Source organism: Echeneis naucrates, chromosome 11, assembly GCF_900963305.1.
Source record: "Echeneis naucrates chromosome 11, fEcheNa1.1, whole genome shotgun sequence".
Taxonomy (NCBI): domain Eukaryota; kingdom Metazoa; phylum Chordata; class Actinopteri; order Carangiformes; family Echeneidae; genus Echeneis; species Echeneis naucrates.
Window position 1 is genome coordinate 8,441,655 of NC_042521.1, and position 14,999 is coordinate 8,456,653.

General features: G+C 41.3%; 3 protein-coding genes across 4 annotated transcripts; 2 read left to right on the forward strand and 1 right to left on the reverse strand.

Moving 5' to 3' along the window:
• The first annotated feature begins 62 nt into the window (after positions 1 to 62).
• On the forward strand, positions 63 to 3,799 carry rida (reactive intermediate imine deaminase A). 2 transcript variants are annotated; one of them, XM_029514076.1, is made up of 6 exons: positions 63 to 233; positions 1,136 to 1,241; positions 1,513 to 1,567; positions 1,670 to 1,738; positions 3,009 to 3,064; positions 3,294 to 3,795. In XM_029514076.1, the coding sequence occupies exons 1-6, from the start codon at positions 169 to 171 to the stop codon at positions 3,348 to 3,350; spliced, it is 408 nt and encodes a 135-aa protein (XP_029369936.1). In that variant the 5' UTR covers positions 63 to 168; the 3' UTR covers positions 3,351 to 3,795. The 2 variants fall into 2 exon arrangements, with proteins under 2 accessions (XP_029369936.1, XP_029369937.1); XM_029514077.1 differs by lacking the exon at positions 63 to 233 and adding an exon at positions 486 to 565 and having other exon boundaries at positions 3,294 to 3,799.
• Positions 3,656 to 9,146, reverse strand: LOC115050924 (cytochrome c1). Its single transcript, XM_029514078.1, has 4 exons — positions 8,820 to 9,146; positions 6,521 to 6,769; positions 4,474 to 4,524; positions 3,656 to 4,393 (listed from the first exon to the last, which is right to left on the reverse strand). Exons 1-4 carry the CDS (start codon positions 8,908 to 8,910, stop codon positions 4,380 to 4,382), a joined length of 405 nt encoding a protein of 134 aa, XP_029369938.1. The 5' UTR covers positions 8,911 to 9,146; the 3' UTR covers positions 3,656 to 4,379.
• A 787-nt stretch (positions 9,147 to 9,933) lies between these two features.
• rpl30 (ribosomal protein L30) lies at positions 9,934 to 12,248 on the forward strand. Its single transcript, XM_029514301.1, has 5 exons — positions 9,934 to 9,961; positions 10,077 to 10,125; positions 10,558 to 10,703; positions 11,347 to 11,477; positions 12,146 to 12,248. The coding sequence occupies exons 2-5, from the start codon at positions 10,105 to 10,107 to the stop codon at positions 12,196 to 12,198; spliced, it is 351 nt and encodes a 116-aa protein (XP_029370161.1). The 5' UTR covers positions 9,934 to 9,961; positions 10,077 to 10,104; the 3' UTR covers positions 12,199 to 12,248.
• The last annotated feature ends 2,751 nt before the right edge of the window (positions 12,249 to 14,999 follow it).

The following is a 14,999-nucleotide window of genomic DNA, read 5'->3' on the forward strand; positions in this document are numbered from 1 at the left end:
AAGCCAGAGGACCGCCTCCAAACAAGCAGTGTGCTCTTGTTGGGAAAAAGTTACGGTAGACTTTGGGGCAGCAACTGGTCCTCTCATTTCCTGAAGTTGTTGCACAATCGTCGGACGGCCAGTCTGAGCTGGAGAGAAGTCTGAGGAAGTTGAATAAAGTCAGAAAACATGGCTGCGCTGCACAGAAAGATCATCGACACCTCGTCGGCCCCGGCTGCCATCGGCCCATACAGGTGAGACGCGTTTACGGACCAAACCAGGCGTCGGAATCAATTCATAGCGACACGTGGTTCCCAAAAGTTAGCGCAGAAAACGAATGAATTACAAACAAACACACACACACACACACACACACACACACACACACACACAGGGGGCGGGTCTTTGTGTTCAATGAACTCACCTGCTTCACTGGACCCCATAAAAAGTTCAACACTGAGCAGAGCAGAAGAAGAAAGATCAACCTCTGATCTGTAAAACTCAGAAAGGCCGGAGAAGAAATGTCAGAGATCCGCCGTCAGTGTCCTTACACACCCAAAGCCCCGGTCAGACAGGGGATCTACAGGTGAGCATCTCAGCAGCGTCAACCTTCAGCCAACATTTCATTACATCCCGTTTCTTTGGTCAACAATCATGAAAAAAAATCCTAATTTAGTGTTTTCTTGGTCTTTGAATGAAGCAGATTTATGGGGTGTTCCTGCGCGGACCAATCAGCTGTCAGGGGGTGGAGTTAGTGTAGCCGTAATGGACTCTGCTCATGGTCTCATTCATCTTCAAGGACAAAAACAGCCAAACTGATAAAAAAGCAAAAGGCATTCATTGAACTTTCACATTTATTATCGGTGTCTGTTTGGTTCTTCTCTTCATAAGCAAATACACGTAGCTGGGATTTTAGTTTAAGGTTAAGATTGCTAACAGATTGAGGTGCAGATGAAGGATAGTTTTGTTGAAGGAACATGATCTCAAAAGAATTAACAAATAAATTAAAAGGCCATTAACATATCGAAGATGGTCTAACAATAATAACACGGATAATAAAGCAGTAAGAGGCTAAATGGGTAAAGCACATTCAACGTAATCACTGAAAATCTCATCATGTGGTTACATCACATTAACTGTGTGCGTCTTTCCTCAGTCAGTCAGTGGTCGTGGACAGAACCATGTACATCTCGGGTCAGCTGGGACTGGATGTGGCCTCTGGGCAGCTGGTCGAAGGAGGAGTCCAGGCCCAGACCAAACAGGTGAAGCTCACAGAAGCTGCTGATGCTGGAGATGAGGATGATGGTTGACTATGTTTTGGGTGGCAGAACATTTACTCTCCAGTAATATCTACTAGATGAGATGGCTGTCAGAATAAGCCAGACCAGCTGTGCTTTTGTCAACCCTGTTACACTAAATAGTCAAATTTAAAATGTACAACTCTCTTAAGTTGCTATTGAAGTAGAATCAAAGTGAGCATCATGTAATGACACATTTTTGTTTTGTCATCTCCACTGATCTATCCTCTTACAGGCTCTCGTCAATATGGGCGAGATTCTAAAAGCTGCTGGCTGTGACTATACCAATGGTGAGATCTGACTAGTTCACTGCCTCACTTGGTGCTCATATGTCGTGTGTGCATGAGTGAGGGAGAGAGAACAACTAATGAGAATAAGCTCTTGTGTTTCAGTGGTGAAGACAACTGTGCTGCTCGCTGATATTAATGACTTTAACAGCGTCAATGAAGTCTACAAGACATGTAAGTGAACATGTAAATACTTCACTGCTTCCATATTGATGCACACAGTGAGTGTCAATGAACAAAAGCAGAATCTAATGATAAAGAATCGCAGTGCAATAATTTGTTGTTCTAATGGGGTTGGTGAAAAAGTGCTGTATGTCCCTCATGCCACAATCTATGAAATGTCTAAAAGTGGCCACAAGGGGGCGGCTGTTAAACAGGAAGCTTTCATGAATGGCTTTTGTTTGTTGTTGCTTTGTATGTTCTTTTTTCCTTTACATTCCTCTTTATTCAGTGTTTTGTTTTGGAAGTTGGGCTTTGACATAGTGGTGGCTCTTTCAGAAGAGGAACTGAAATGTAGGAAGTAGTCAGGCTGTCCATCAGTGTTGATGAAGAGTTGACAGTCCTCCCATCACTTGGGTTATCTGAGAAATCACACAAATGTTTAATTCGCTTGTTGTTATTGCATATTATGTTTACAATATCTCAGCCATTCATGTGCTTTTAATGTCATTATTTCATTATTTCATTTACGAAACAACGAATCATAAAACTAAAAGCAACAAAAAGGCACTCAGTCTGACAACTTTCTCCTTGTTTTGCCTTCAACTGATGATTTTTTTTTTTTTTTTTTTTTTTTTAAATTGTATTTATACCAACTGCTACACGTACCCATATCATATTCCATCTGACACTACATTTGATCCCTGGTTTAAAATTTAAAGTTTCCATTTCATGATTGTTTTAAATTACAGGCCGCCAGTTTTAATCTCAAGATCTGTAAGTATCTTGATTGTGCGGCCTCAAAATGGAACGAAACTCGGTTAACAATTTAACAACATCTTCCACTTGTGTAAAAGTCTCTAATCCGTTCAGGGACTCGCTCCAGCCTCCGATGTTTTGCCGTTGTGAGGAGACACAGAGGCTTATCTTTCACAGACATCTCTCAGAAACAGTCTGGTGGCAGGTTTGGCTGCTGCCAAGCTGACAGACAAGCACGCTTTGCTCGTACTTTGCTGTATGAGAGCAGCTTCCTCAGTCTGGGCATTTCCTCCAGGATCACAACAGACAGGTGTAATGGAAGCTGCGGTGCCCACTGAGCTGTAAATGGACACTTGCTGTGCAGGCACACAGGTGTAACCAAACCTCACACCATTGCCTCTGGTGCAGAGGATTAAAAGATTAATCTTATGCAATGGTTTTTGTTTTTTGTCTGATATAAAACTGAACAATAATAATAGGCCACTAATATAATAATTTTCCCAAAATATACTTTTGTTTTTTCTAGTTTTCAGCTGTAACTTTCCTGCCAGAGCTGCCTACCAAGTTGCTGCTCTCCCCAGAGTAAGTACAGACAGAAAGAAAAACAGCACCATATTGAAACTGCAGCAGCTGATGCTTAGCTAACATGTGATTCATCCATACACATGGGCTGGAGCATGGTGGCGAGGTGCATGCTCAGTCATGCATGTCATATTTTCCATCGTCCACGTTCACCTTCAAATTCACTTTCACTTGTTTGTCTTTCTCCATGTCCTCAGTGCTTCTCTGTTTCCTCCGTTTTTCCCTTCAGGGTGGACTGGTGGAAATCGAGGCGGTTGCCGTCCTCGGCCCTCTCTCAGACTCCTGACTAGCCAGCCACATCACAAACAAGTTATAGTCTCACCAACAAGCAGCTGTTCAGTTGTAATGTGGAGTGCTTAGTGTTATTCCAGATGGCACTTGGAAGACCAAACTTGTGTCCGTCTTTTTTCCGTGTTGTTTAAGCATAAATCCTCTGTTCACTGTAGCTGGTTGACTGCACTGCTGAACTATTTTGTATTATAACACTGGAACAACCATCGACCTGAACAGTAACTCCTTCTCCAAACTAGGACATTTGATAAACACTTTAAAAATCCAGATCACGGAGTCATTACTCATCATCAAACTTACTTTAAGACATTAAATAAACTTGACGTCACATGTCATTTTTAAGGTGGCCCTTTTTAATTTTTCTAATAGCTTATTACAGATTTCAGATTTTTCTTCCAGGGAGAAATCCTGACACATCAGAAAAAAACACACTCACACATTTACTCATTGGTACTTATAAGGAAGTCATTGTTTTTTTTTTTTTTTTATTAGTCCTCAGTAAACTTGAAATGGACCAGCTCGTCGTTATCATTACAAACATGGTTGTATAATCAAAGCCGTGGATCCAAACACAATATAATCATATATCAAATATGCTTTGGCTTTGGTTTCCTTAGAACTATGGTTTTGTAGAAACAACAGAATGAATTTGGTTTCAAATTTAGAAATTGAGATGAAATACATTTGCTATTTTAAATTTCTCTCCATGTAATAAATAGATGTGTGATTAGTAATTTAAGATATTTTGAAATGATTGCTTCCTCTAAAATGAAAAACACCCACTAAGTGCTGTAGAAGTTGATGGCCATGCAGGCGTGCACGGCCATGAGGGAAAGAAGGCACAGTGATGACTGAGGATCCCTGACTGAAAGTGGTTATCACAGAGTCTGCATCTTGGCAACAACGTAGTGTTTGTTTCACACACACAGACAGACAAACACATGCACGCACACATACTTTCACTCATGTATACAAACAAGATCAGACGCTTCCAGTTAATCTGTGCGGTCATTCATGTTCCACATCACTCGCTGGGAGCTGGAGGCAAAGAGGGAACCGTATTAGTATTTCACTGATACTGTTGAGTGTGACGATGTGGAAACTCCAGCTGTGCTCACCTGGTGGCTCCTCTTCTTTGGGCTCTTCAGCTGCTGCGGTGTCTGCTTTTTCTGTTTCGGAAGAAAGGTAAAAAGATTTGTACATGTGGACAATGAACATGGTCAGGTTTAAAAGTTGGGTTCACCACATCTCCAGCTGGCTTCTGCCTGAAGCCAAACTTGTCCATTTCTTGCCATCTTGGTCCTGTCTGCGATCAGTAATGCCATAAATGCTTTAACAAATGACAAAAATAATTACATTTTGAATATTAAAACAATGTGAATTAAGTTATTTTAATAAATTTGTCCCCATAGAACAGAACAGAACTGAACTTTTAGTTCTTAGTGGGTGACGTTGCAGATCAAGTAAAAACTTGTAAATTTAACTTCCGGTTCTCCTTACAAGGCTCGTGACTGCAGATGACGCTGAAAAGGCCACACCATTCCCTGACCACTAACAGGTCCGAGACTGCTTGAACTCTCATGTCCGCTCTGTTAATGCGACACTCGATCCTCTGTTCTCATTGGCTGTGAAATGGAGGCAGGGAGACTCAGCGGCCATGACATCATTCATCACCAGTGGCAGCCCCTGCATGTGTTGGCATGCTCTAGTTTCTCTGTGGACTCCAATTACAAATTAATGAGACCACGGTGACAAGTGCTCACAACACTGCACAGACAATCCAAGCAGGTCTGTGGTCAGGCTTGATCTGAGCATAGATCATGTTGGACGCCAAAAAGAGGTCAAGAGCAAGGATTATTTTGGGACTAGATTTGTGTAATTTTACCCTCACAAGCATCCTTCCCTGAATAATAAATTAGGTCAACTGTTAAACAATTGTTATTTCATTCTGACAAAAAATGTAAAAAGATTTTGAACTATCAACAAATTTATTTATTTTTTTTTAAGCTTTTTGCTGGTAACTCAACCAAACTTGGAATGTGATTCTTTGCACACTGGTAAGGAATCAGAAACTAGCTGGGATGCTGAAAACTAAAACTACAATGCCGATTAATAGGACAGCCGGGAGAGTGACAGGAAATTGAGGTGGAGGGGGGATGACGTAGCGAATGACAACAGGATCACTAATAAGAAAGAAAGACCTTGTAGTCTCCATACGCTCTACCCACGACGCCACTCAAGCCCCATTTTAGACAATGCTCAATGAAGGTACAAAAAAACAACAATATTTAGAATCTGATGAAATTTTATAAATTAATTGTAGCCTACATGATTTTTTGACTTCGGTCCTCTAATATTATCTAATAATTAGACCAATTAAAACTAATAACTTATAAACACATTCCTGTGGCCACCCCGGTGTGTTCATTAAAAGTCACGCCTGTGTGTTGTTGGATACTGCCTGGTTACCACCATTGCAGTGGGACTGGCCAGGGTCTAGGGAAAGACGGAGGGAACATTATGAACCTGGACGCCGAGGCAGTCCGTGTTCGTTGGGTCACTGTGTGGGAGGCGGAGCAGTGCTCATGTTACTGCTGTTAAATGGAGACAATATGTGTTCGTTTTGCCCCTCATTTTTGTCATGTGACAACAACTGTTCAGGGACAGTTTAATTGAAGGTCATTGAAATTTTCAAGAGAAAAATATCCAAACCTTACAAGCATTGGAAGAATCCACAGTGAAGCTGGCTCGCACAGTTCAATAACAGCGCAGTAACAGCAGTGTTTAACAGGGCACATAGGCCTGCACGCAGTGTTCAGTCAGTCCAACACATGTCAGAGTGTTGGGGAGATAAGTCATGATGTAAAAGACAAGAGTCATTTGCATTGAAAATCAGACTAAATGAAAAGGTGCTTGGACCCTTGCAAAATTTGGAGCAGTTTATTCACCAACGACACAATGAGGTTCAGTGACTTTCACAAAACTTAAGATGATTTTCTGTAGCTGCCAATCCATTAAAATATTCGGTAATCCTTTCAATTTCACATTGAAGTGGCTCTTTATGGGATTAAAAAGAAATTTGGGATTGAAACCTTCCCTTCCAGGCTTGATTTTGGGATTAACCATGTGGGATGGAGATTGTTTTGTCTCTTTACTCCAACCCACCTTGCTCTGGAGCTTCAGCTGCAGGCTCCGAGGAGGTTTCTGCTCCCTCAGCTGGGCTGTCTGTCCCCGCTGCCTCTTCTTCTGCAGGCTGAGGCTCCTCCCCTGCTGGAGGAGCTGCAGCGGTGCTGGCTGCACATGCGGCAGCTGCAACGGGTTCATCTGCAGGTTTAGCATCGCCAGCGTCCGCAGGTGTTTGGTCTGGAAGAGTTTCGCTGTCCTCAGCTGCTTTGTCAGACTCATTGGCCACCCCTGTCAGTGAGACAGTTTAAGCATCATCGCAGCAGATGATCTGAACTTCTAAAAAGACAAAACTAACATTTAGTATCAAACTAGTTTGAATGTATTGCTCTTCAAAAGGCTTCAGGGAAATCAACACAATCTGCAGCAAATCTGTTTTCGGATGTTTCAGTACATGTAAATAAAGTGTATCGGTTACTCTTTAAGGTTGAGGAGGCAAAAGTTTTATGTACAGCAAAATAAAGGTGATAAATAAAACCACTTTTATAGGACCCACAGAAGGAAATTCATTTCATAAGATTGTGGTAAGTTCTCATGTTAGACACTGGCCCTTCATAGTCTGACAGCAGGTCACAATAATGGGGACTATGTACCTCAACAACATTGGTCTGTATGCATTTGGTAAAAACTTTGCTCACATAAATTTCGTAGCTGATGTTACAAGAAAATGTAAAACGAAAAACATCCTACTTTACATTATTGTAATGCTTGACATCAACAAGTAGACTTTCTTCATTTAATCTGACAAAGTTTAGCTTTAGCTAGCCAGCAAAGAGTAAATGATTATTGAGATTGTTAATGACCATGAACAAGCATCATAGCTCTTCAAGCAAGTCGATGTGTGTTTAGTGACCATATATAACTTCCTTGTAGAACTTTTTTTTTCTTCAGGGATTTGAATTGCAAATACATTCCATGGATCATCAGTCTTGACCATCAACTTTCTGTGTTTTTAAAGTTGCTTTAAGCACAGTGGTTAAACAAAGTGCTGCTCGAAATAAAGATGGTGGCATTGAGGAACTGAGACCTCAGCAGTTTCCACTGTTTATCAGAGCTGTCAGTAGTTTTAAGTGATTATAACAAATACTTTTTGTGCTGTAGTTGTGACAAACAATCAAGAGAAGACGTCTTCAAATGCATAAAACATTTTTCAGGGAATGACAAGTAGCATCAAGGAAAGGAAATGAGCCACATGCAAAAATAAGAAAAGGTCCTGACAAATTTCCATTTGACCTCTAAGATGATGTTCAGCGTCACTGGGCTGATGAAGCTCTAACATGATACTTCTACTTGATACAAACTTGAACACAGTTAAACTGTCACAGTATTTGAGCCTGCTAAACTCGATAGGCGTGCATTATTGTGCCTCTGTGTGTTTTAAGGCAACAGGAAGCCTGCATATCTCTTCATGGAGTGAACAACGAGCATTGGACCAAGTGACATTGGCTCAGAGGTGGTCCCTCTCTGTGAATCTTTAACCCCTGTTACTTTGCTTATTGCTTGAAGTGTGCAGTAATGTTTGTGCTGGCAAACTGCAAATTTGCAAAGTCAAGCTTTCTGCAGTCAGTCAGACAGACAGACAGACATTTGTCCTGCACACGTTGTTTCAGTTCCCAATCTTCTTAAGACTGCTAAATGCAAACACAGCATTCTGTGCAGGTGATTTACCTTAAAGGTTGTGCGAGTTTGCACAACAGCCTGGGCTGTCTCTGACCCACTACAACACAGTAGTGTCCAAAGTGGCTTCTCCATTTCCTATTGAAACTGTAGACTGACACCAAATCTGTTTTGATGCCACTGTCTCTGTCTCTCGGGGAGGGCAGAGCCAGAAGCCACTGTTAAATAATGACAGTAAACTTTCCCATCCTGTCACAGTGAAGTGCTTGTAAAAATATAGAAACCAGATACTGTATCCAGAGAAATACATGGGCGTTCATTTGCATGCAGATTGTGGTTACCTAATCTAAACAGTGCTCTTTATAACTAAATGGATAATGCAACTCTATATGGAGACAACTCCACCCTAACTCTAATCTTTTCCACCAACATATCAAAAGGCAATTCATAGTATATACTAAAATAAAAAAAAAATAAATAAAACACCAAAACAGGCCATTAACATCTCTCCATGAAGCCAAATACAAGACCATCTCACACTTAAGATATACAGAATTTTATATGAAAACTGAAAAAAAAAAATAAATAAAATAACTAGAGTGGATAGAAAATGTAGGTGCAGGTAAGGCACATGCATCATTTTCTCTTTCTATCTCTGCTTCACCTGTAGTGCTGGCTCCGTTGCTGTCCTCGGTTTTAGCACTTGGCCGAATCGTGTCTACCGCTGAAGTTTGGGAACTGGTGGAGCATCCCATCCTGTCCGGAGCTCATAGAGGACTGGATGGTCAGGTTCAGGGTGGAGAGGTGAGGCTGCTTCTGCACCGATGACGTCGTGCATAGATATCGTCTCAGCAGGTGGAGGAAAGCAAGAGGCTGAAAAGTTTGCAGAGAGAAACCCCTGGAGGAGAAATGAACAGATTCCTCTGCTGCCGTGCGTAATTGCGCACTTCCTCTGGTTTACGCGCTGCTTGTGCAGCTGCAAGTTGCTGGATAGACCCGGACACGAAATGTGGGCTTCTGTTGTGTACAGTAACTTAGGCTGTTTCCAGGAGGATGACGCTGCGACAGAAATACATTATTCAGTCAGTGTGCAGGGGCCACCTCTCGGGGCGGGGAGAGCCGGACTACAGACGAGGCTGGAGGGCCAATATGCCATTGAGGAAACACCTCGATCCAGAATGAATCTACTCGGGTGGTGCAGAGCTGCCATCCAAAAAAATACATATTTACAAGGAAGAATCTTGCATTTATAATTTCTCCTAAGCAGAAAAATATACCAAAACATCCTCAAATGGGTCCAATTAAAAGGGAGCCGTAATAATAATAAAATAATATCTATAGAATTAAAGGTAGTCTTTCAGATGCTAACAAAAAAGAACTGTCTAATCAATTAGTATATGGGCTATTATGCATCAAACTATCCAACAGTGACAGTGATAAAATAAGAAGCAGCCTTCTCTGTAATTGAATAAAGTTTTGAATTGACTTTTTCTTGTAGGCTCATGGAGTACTTTTTACATTCATGTTATATGGCTGAAGAACCTCCACACCTTTGTTTCACTTGCATCAAACTGCAAGAATATGTGGTTTATGAATATATGAATACCAGAATATGTGTCCTGTCCTTGAAATAGGTGGACTGTAAATAGATTCATTTGTGTATTGATTATTTAAAAAGAGATCTTCAGCCCATCTACAGTGAGTGTTCTGCGCAGTACTCTTCTGCGCATGGCTTCAGAAAAGACAGCCGCGCAATGCACCATGGGTCTTCCTTTCTCTCCGAGGCCATATTGGAGACATCTCACAGTAAGAACAGCTCCGAGTTTTCATCAATAAAACCCTCCGTTTTCACGACATTTTCACATTTTGTTTCCGTCCAGGCCTTAACGAAACCCTTCTCCCCCCCTCCTGTCGCTCGCAGGTTGGCCTGTCTGGACTAAACCGCAAACATGGTGGCAGCAAAGAAGACGGTGAGTGCGGCGGGGTCGGGCCGGGGCGCACGCCGCTTCACGTGGACGAGTGTGTCTGTCAGGGCCTGCTAACTGCTACCGCTGCTGCCCTGACCAGCTTCCCATCAGCCCGTAACATGTCGAAGGAAGCCTTGAATGAATTTGGCCGTAAAGGTTTTGAGACGCGTGTCCACCGTTTCTCTCGTTATTGCTGTTTATTCGCCTGTTGATCTGACGACGGCTAACTGGCTAATGCTAAGTGGCTCAGCTAAACCCATTAAAGCAGCAACTTGGGACAAAACGTCACCAGCACGCTGCTTACCACGTTACGGTCCTAGTTTATCAAATGTCTTGCTGTGCTGCCTTTGGGGTTTACTGGGGTTTATGTCAGCAGGATCACTGTGAAGTGGGGATAGTTAGCTTGACAGGAGAAATGTGCGTCTGTGTGTGCAGAAAAAGTCCATGGAGTCCATTAACTCCCGTCTCCAGCTGGTGATGAAGAGTGGAAAATACGTCCTGGGATACAAACAGTCCCAGAAGATGATCCGTCAGGGAAAAGCCAAGCTGGTCATCCTGGCCAACAACTGCCCTGCCCTCAGGTAGGATGAGAGACTTTCTGATTCTGACGGTGAAAAGTTTGTGCACATCTTTTTACCAAATCAAGGCCTCCATACTCTACAAAGTCAGAAGTAGACGAATGTGTTCATTGTTTTATGTTCGCTAAGGGGAAAATTCACAAAACAAATATGAAACATCAATTCAAAGTCCAAGAGAATCCTGATGTGACAACACATGCCTCTGCCTTTGTTTCTGTAGTGGTCAAATGTAAAAACAGGATGTTATTCAAGATTTATTCAAGTTATTCAAGTTCTCAATCGTGATGTGTAAATCCTGTTTAACTTACCTGCTGGTGTGTTTTCAGTTGAATATCACACAAATGCAAGGAAAGTTTTGAGTCATCTGAGACTGTGGCTTTGTAAAGATTTCAGATATTTATCAGGTGTTTTGATTAAACATTTTAAAATAATCTGTAAATTGGTGGCACCCAGATTATTGAAATGATTATGTTGATACAAATTAACTGGGATGATTCCAAGTTTGTGGTCATCAGTTCTTAGTAGTGTGGTTTGTCTGCACCTATTTGAAGCATTTATGTTGTACTGACCCCCCCCCCCCTCCCCCGATTAACATTGACTAATATTTCATCTGTTTTATATTTCAATTTCTTGTTGCTTTTTATAGGAAATCTGAGATTGAGTACTATGCCATGCTGGCCAAGACTGGTGTCCACCACTACAGTGGAAACAACATTGAGCTTGGCACAGCCTGTGGTAAATACTACAGGGTGTGCACACTGGCAATCATTGACCCTGGTGAGTATCTGCATTGGAAAGCATCTGCTGCAACATCAGACGCACAAATAGGATTCTGATACAAGTTTCTGTCTGGTGGCAAAATGAATGAATGGGAATTGGATTGGGGTCTGGTCTCAGTGAGCCTGTTTGACACCAGTAAATAATACAGTAACAAAGTGTTTTCAGGCACACTGCCGTGTCGCAATAGTTCATCTACGTATCTATCAATGCATTTGTAGAATAATATTCATGCATTAATGTTAATAGTTAAACGCAACTAACCTTAAAATCGTCCTATTACAGTCAACCTCAGTAAGTTAGACCAAAAATTATTTGATTTGACCATGATCTTTTCCTTTTTCTACATGGTTGGGATCATTGCTTAAATTTAGGTCTATTAAAACTTTTGATATTGCATGTTATTTCCTCTGCGAATTTTTGCGCCTGTTGGACCTGCTGACATAAGTGGTCCACATCAGGACTAGTGGTTCGCTAGATGAAAGCCAGATGGAGTGCTCAGCTGAGCTGACTATGCTTTCTGGCCAGTTCATGAATGCTCCGTTGGTAACATTTATCCTTGCAATGTCAACATTTAACATTTTAGGGGGTGTCAAACAGTTTGTCTGTGAACTGGGTGTGATGAGTTTTTGTCATTTCACTGACTTTGTTTGTCTTTCCCTCTTCAGGCGATTCTGACATCATCAGGAGCATGCCAGACCAGCAGCAGCAGGCTCAGTAGAGCTGTTCCCCCACCCCGTTGTTATAAATAAAGATGGAGTTAACAGATCATGCTGCTGCTGTTCATTTCTGATCAATATAAAGTGCCTCTCCATACGTGGTGATAGTGCTGTCAGTGTCCACCAGGGAGCAGCAGTATTCTCTATCTCAGATGTTATCCCCTGACCTCCTGTGTTCTGTGGTTTATGAGGGATTTCCTCACAACTCTGCAGTTGTTTAGATCATAAAGCTGTCCGAAGAGAACACAATGATAGAAACCAAATTTAAATAGCCGTGCTTTGCTTTCTTCACAGACTTGTGTAACAGCATCATGGCAGGATTATCAGTTTCTGTGTAAACCATCATGATCCTCCCAACTTGCTGATTATCCCATCGATGCCAAAATGACGTAAGATGACGCAGATATTTGAGAATTATTTTTTTTTCTCCCTTACATAAACCTTGGGAATGACTGCTGTATTAGCCGCAGCTTGTTGGCTGTAATTGAATAGGAACGCGCCTTTGAGACGTGTGAAAGCTTTTACAAGGTGATGGCAGCTTCTGATGTCCTCACTCATCCAGTTTTTAATAAATTGTAAAAGAAATCATTTGTCCTGAAATATTTCCAAAAGAATAAGGAGCCAGTTCTTGACCATTAACTGGCTAAGAAAAATGAAGACTAATTTATTAGGGCCCGGAATAATGTGATGAGCACATGTAAGAAGCTTTAGAGTTCTACCTGCCATGTTTGATCTGACTGAATTCTGAGGTCCTCTCAGCTCAGTTTGCAAACAGTTTTTGACATGAAGCTTCTCCACACTGGAGGTGTGGCGTTTAAGAATGTTGGTATAATCGGAAAGGGCGATGCTAAAGCACCAATTGACTGGCTTGGCCCAGTTTCCACTTGCTACTTCCTCAATGTACGATTCAGATGAAGCACCTTATCAAGTTCCATGATGGGTAATGCAGCAATATTTTTTTTTGTCAGGGTCACACGAAGGATCAAAAATCCCACAGATGTCCCAATCTCATTCACTCTTTCAGTCATAGGTTTGCTGCTCCACAGGGCGCATGGATCTACCCAGTGACAGACATATAAGCCGTCCATCATCCACCGAGTGGTTTGGCCCAGTTTTTCCACTCACTGCTTCCCTAAGCCTTTTTCTTAATTCCCAATTAAATCGAATGAAATCATCCCAGATGATCTGTTTCACGTGCAGCAGATGCCCCGCTCCGAATGAGGACGATATCTAAAGATGTGACAGAATAAGATCTGAATCAAGACTGTAAGTATGAACCGTCAATGACACAGCAGACGTAAAGCCAGAGAGAATAATTCCATCCACAGCTTTTTCCATTTCTGGGTGACATTTTTTAATGTTGAACATTTTTCACCACAGAGTGATATTGATATTAGTTATACCTCAGGGGACATTGACCATTTGCTACACAAATCAATTCTGACCCTGAAAACTGCACATACAAAGCAGTTGCTCATATTTATAGTGTACATAATTCCATTAAGGATTGTTAGAATTATTTTTGACAGGCTGCTTTAAGATAAAATGTCCATGAAGAAGTTGAATGTGAATATTTGAAATCACATTAATTCAGCTGTCATGCTTTCACAAATATTTCCTGTTTTTGAAGCTGATGTCATCGTTCATCCCTGTCTGTTCCCAGTAAAACATTTCCTCCTCTGCCCTGTCCCAGTGGCAGAAAGTAGGTGAGCACGTCTGTCAAACCCAAGGTAATGCCAGCCTCCATTTTGAGACAGGCGGGTAAATCCTTGCTGATCTGCCAACTTGTTCATCCAGACTGGGCTGAAGGGGGGGGGTGTGCAATGAATCACTGAGGACAGCAGGATGCACGCATGTCGCCATGACGTGTAGAAATAGCAGCCATACTGCTAAAACTTCACCGTCTGATTGAAGGATAAAAATCTGATAAACTGGTTTCATAACGATTTAGGATGAATTTCTACTTTAAGACTGAAAAAGAAAAGAAAGAACTTTATAGTTTGGTCGTATCATTTACATTACATTTACTGAATGCTTTTCAGCTAAATAAGTGAATTATAGACATGTAAATCATGCTCATGTCTAAAAAAGTGAGCTTTAAGAATTTTTTTATATTGGGTCGTGCATATTTTGTTTTGATCAATCTTAATTTTTGTTTTATTATTGTTATATCCTCGAGCTTCCCTAGTTATTAGCATTCATTTTGATTTGTCTTGACAAAAAATTTGAATCGTTGAATCATCAAAACACTACTATTGATCCAACATTCAAAAATATTTGTGGTGAAGCAAAATGAAAAGGTTAAGGAGATTTAACTTTAACTAGTAACTCGTGTTTATCCTGATGAGTTTTTGCTTTTAATGTGTCATGCCGTATCAAGATGACAATGAAAGCTCAAAAACAAAAATAAAAAAAATCCAGCAGGGTTCATTTAGCTTTTTATTATTCAGAATTGAAGACAGGAGCTCATGCAGATCCAACAAGACATGTGTGAATGGAAAATTCATGGAGATGAAGTTTTGAGTGATCCTAGTACAGATAGGAGCTTTTTCCCCTAAAGTCCGCTGCAGCTTTTCAGTCACATCACATGATGGAAATGCTGATTTGTTGATGTTATGCTTTTGTAAGCTTGTAACATCCAGACATGGCAGCTGATCACGGTGGAATCAGTTGGCTGCAGCACAGCTTGGTAAAGACGAAAAAACACAGACATCTTTTTGCAGCGAGCTCACTTCGACTTTAAAGTGCAGTTTCAGCTTTGTTGGATTTGCAGAAGCAGTGGTCATAATTCACACAAGGACAA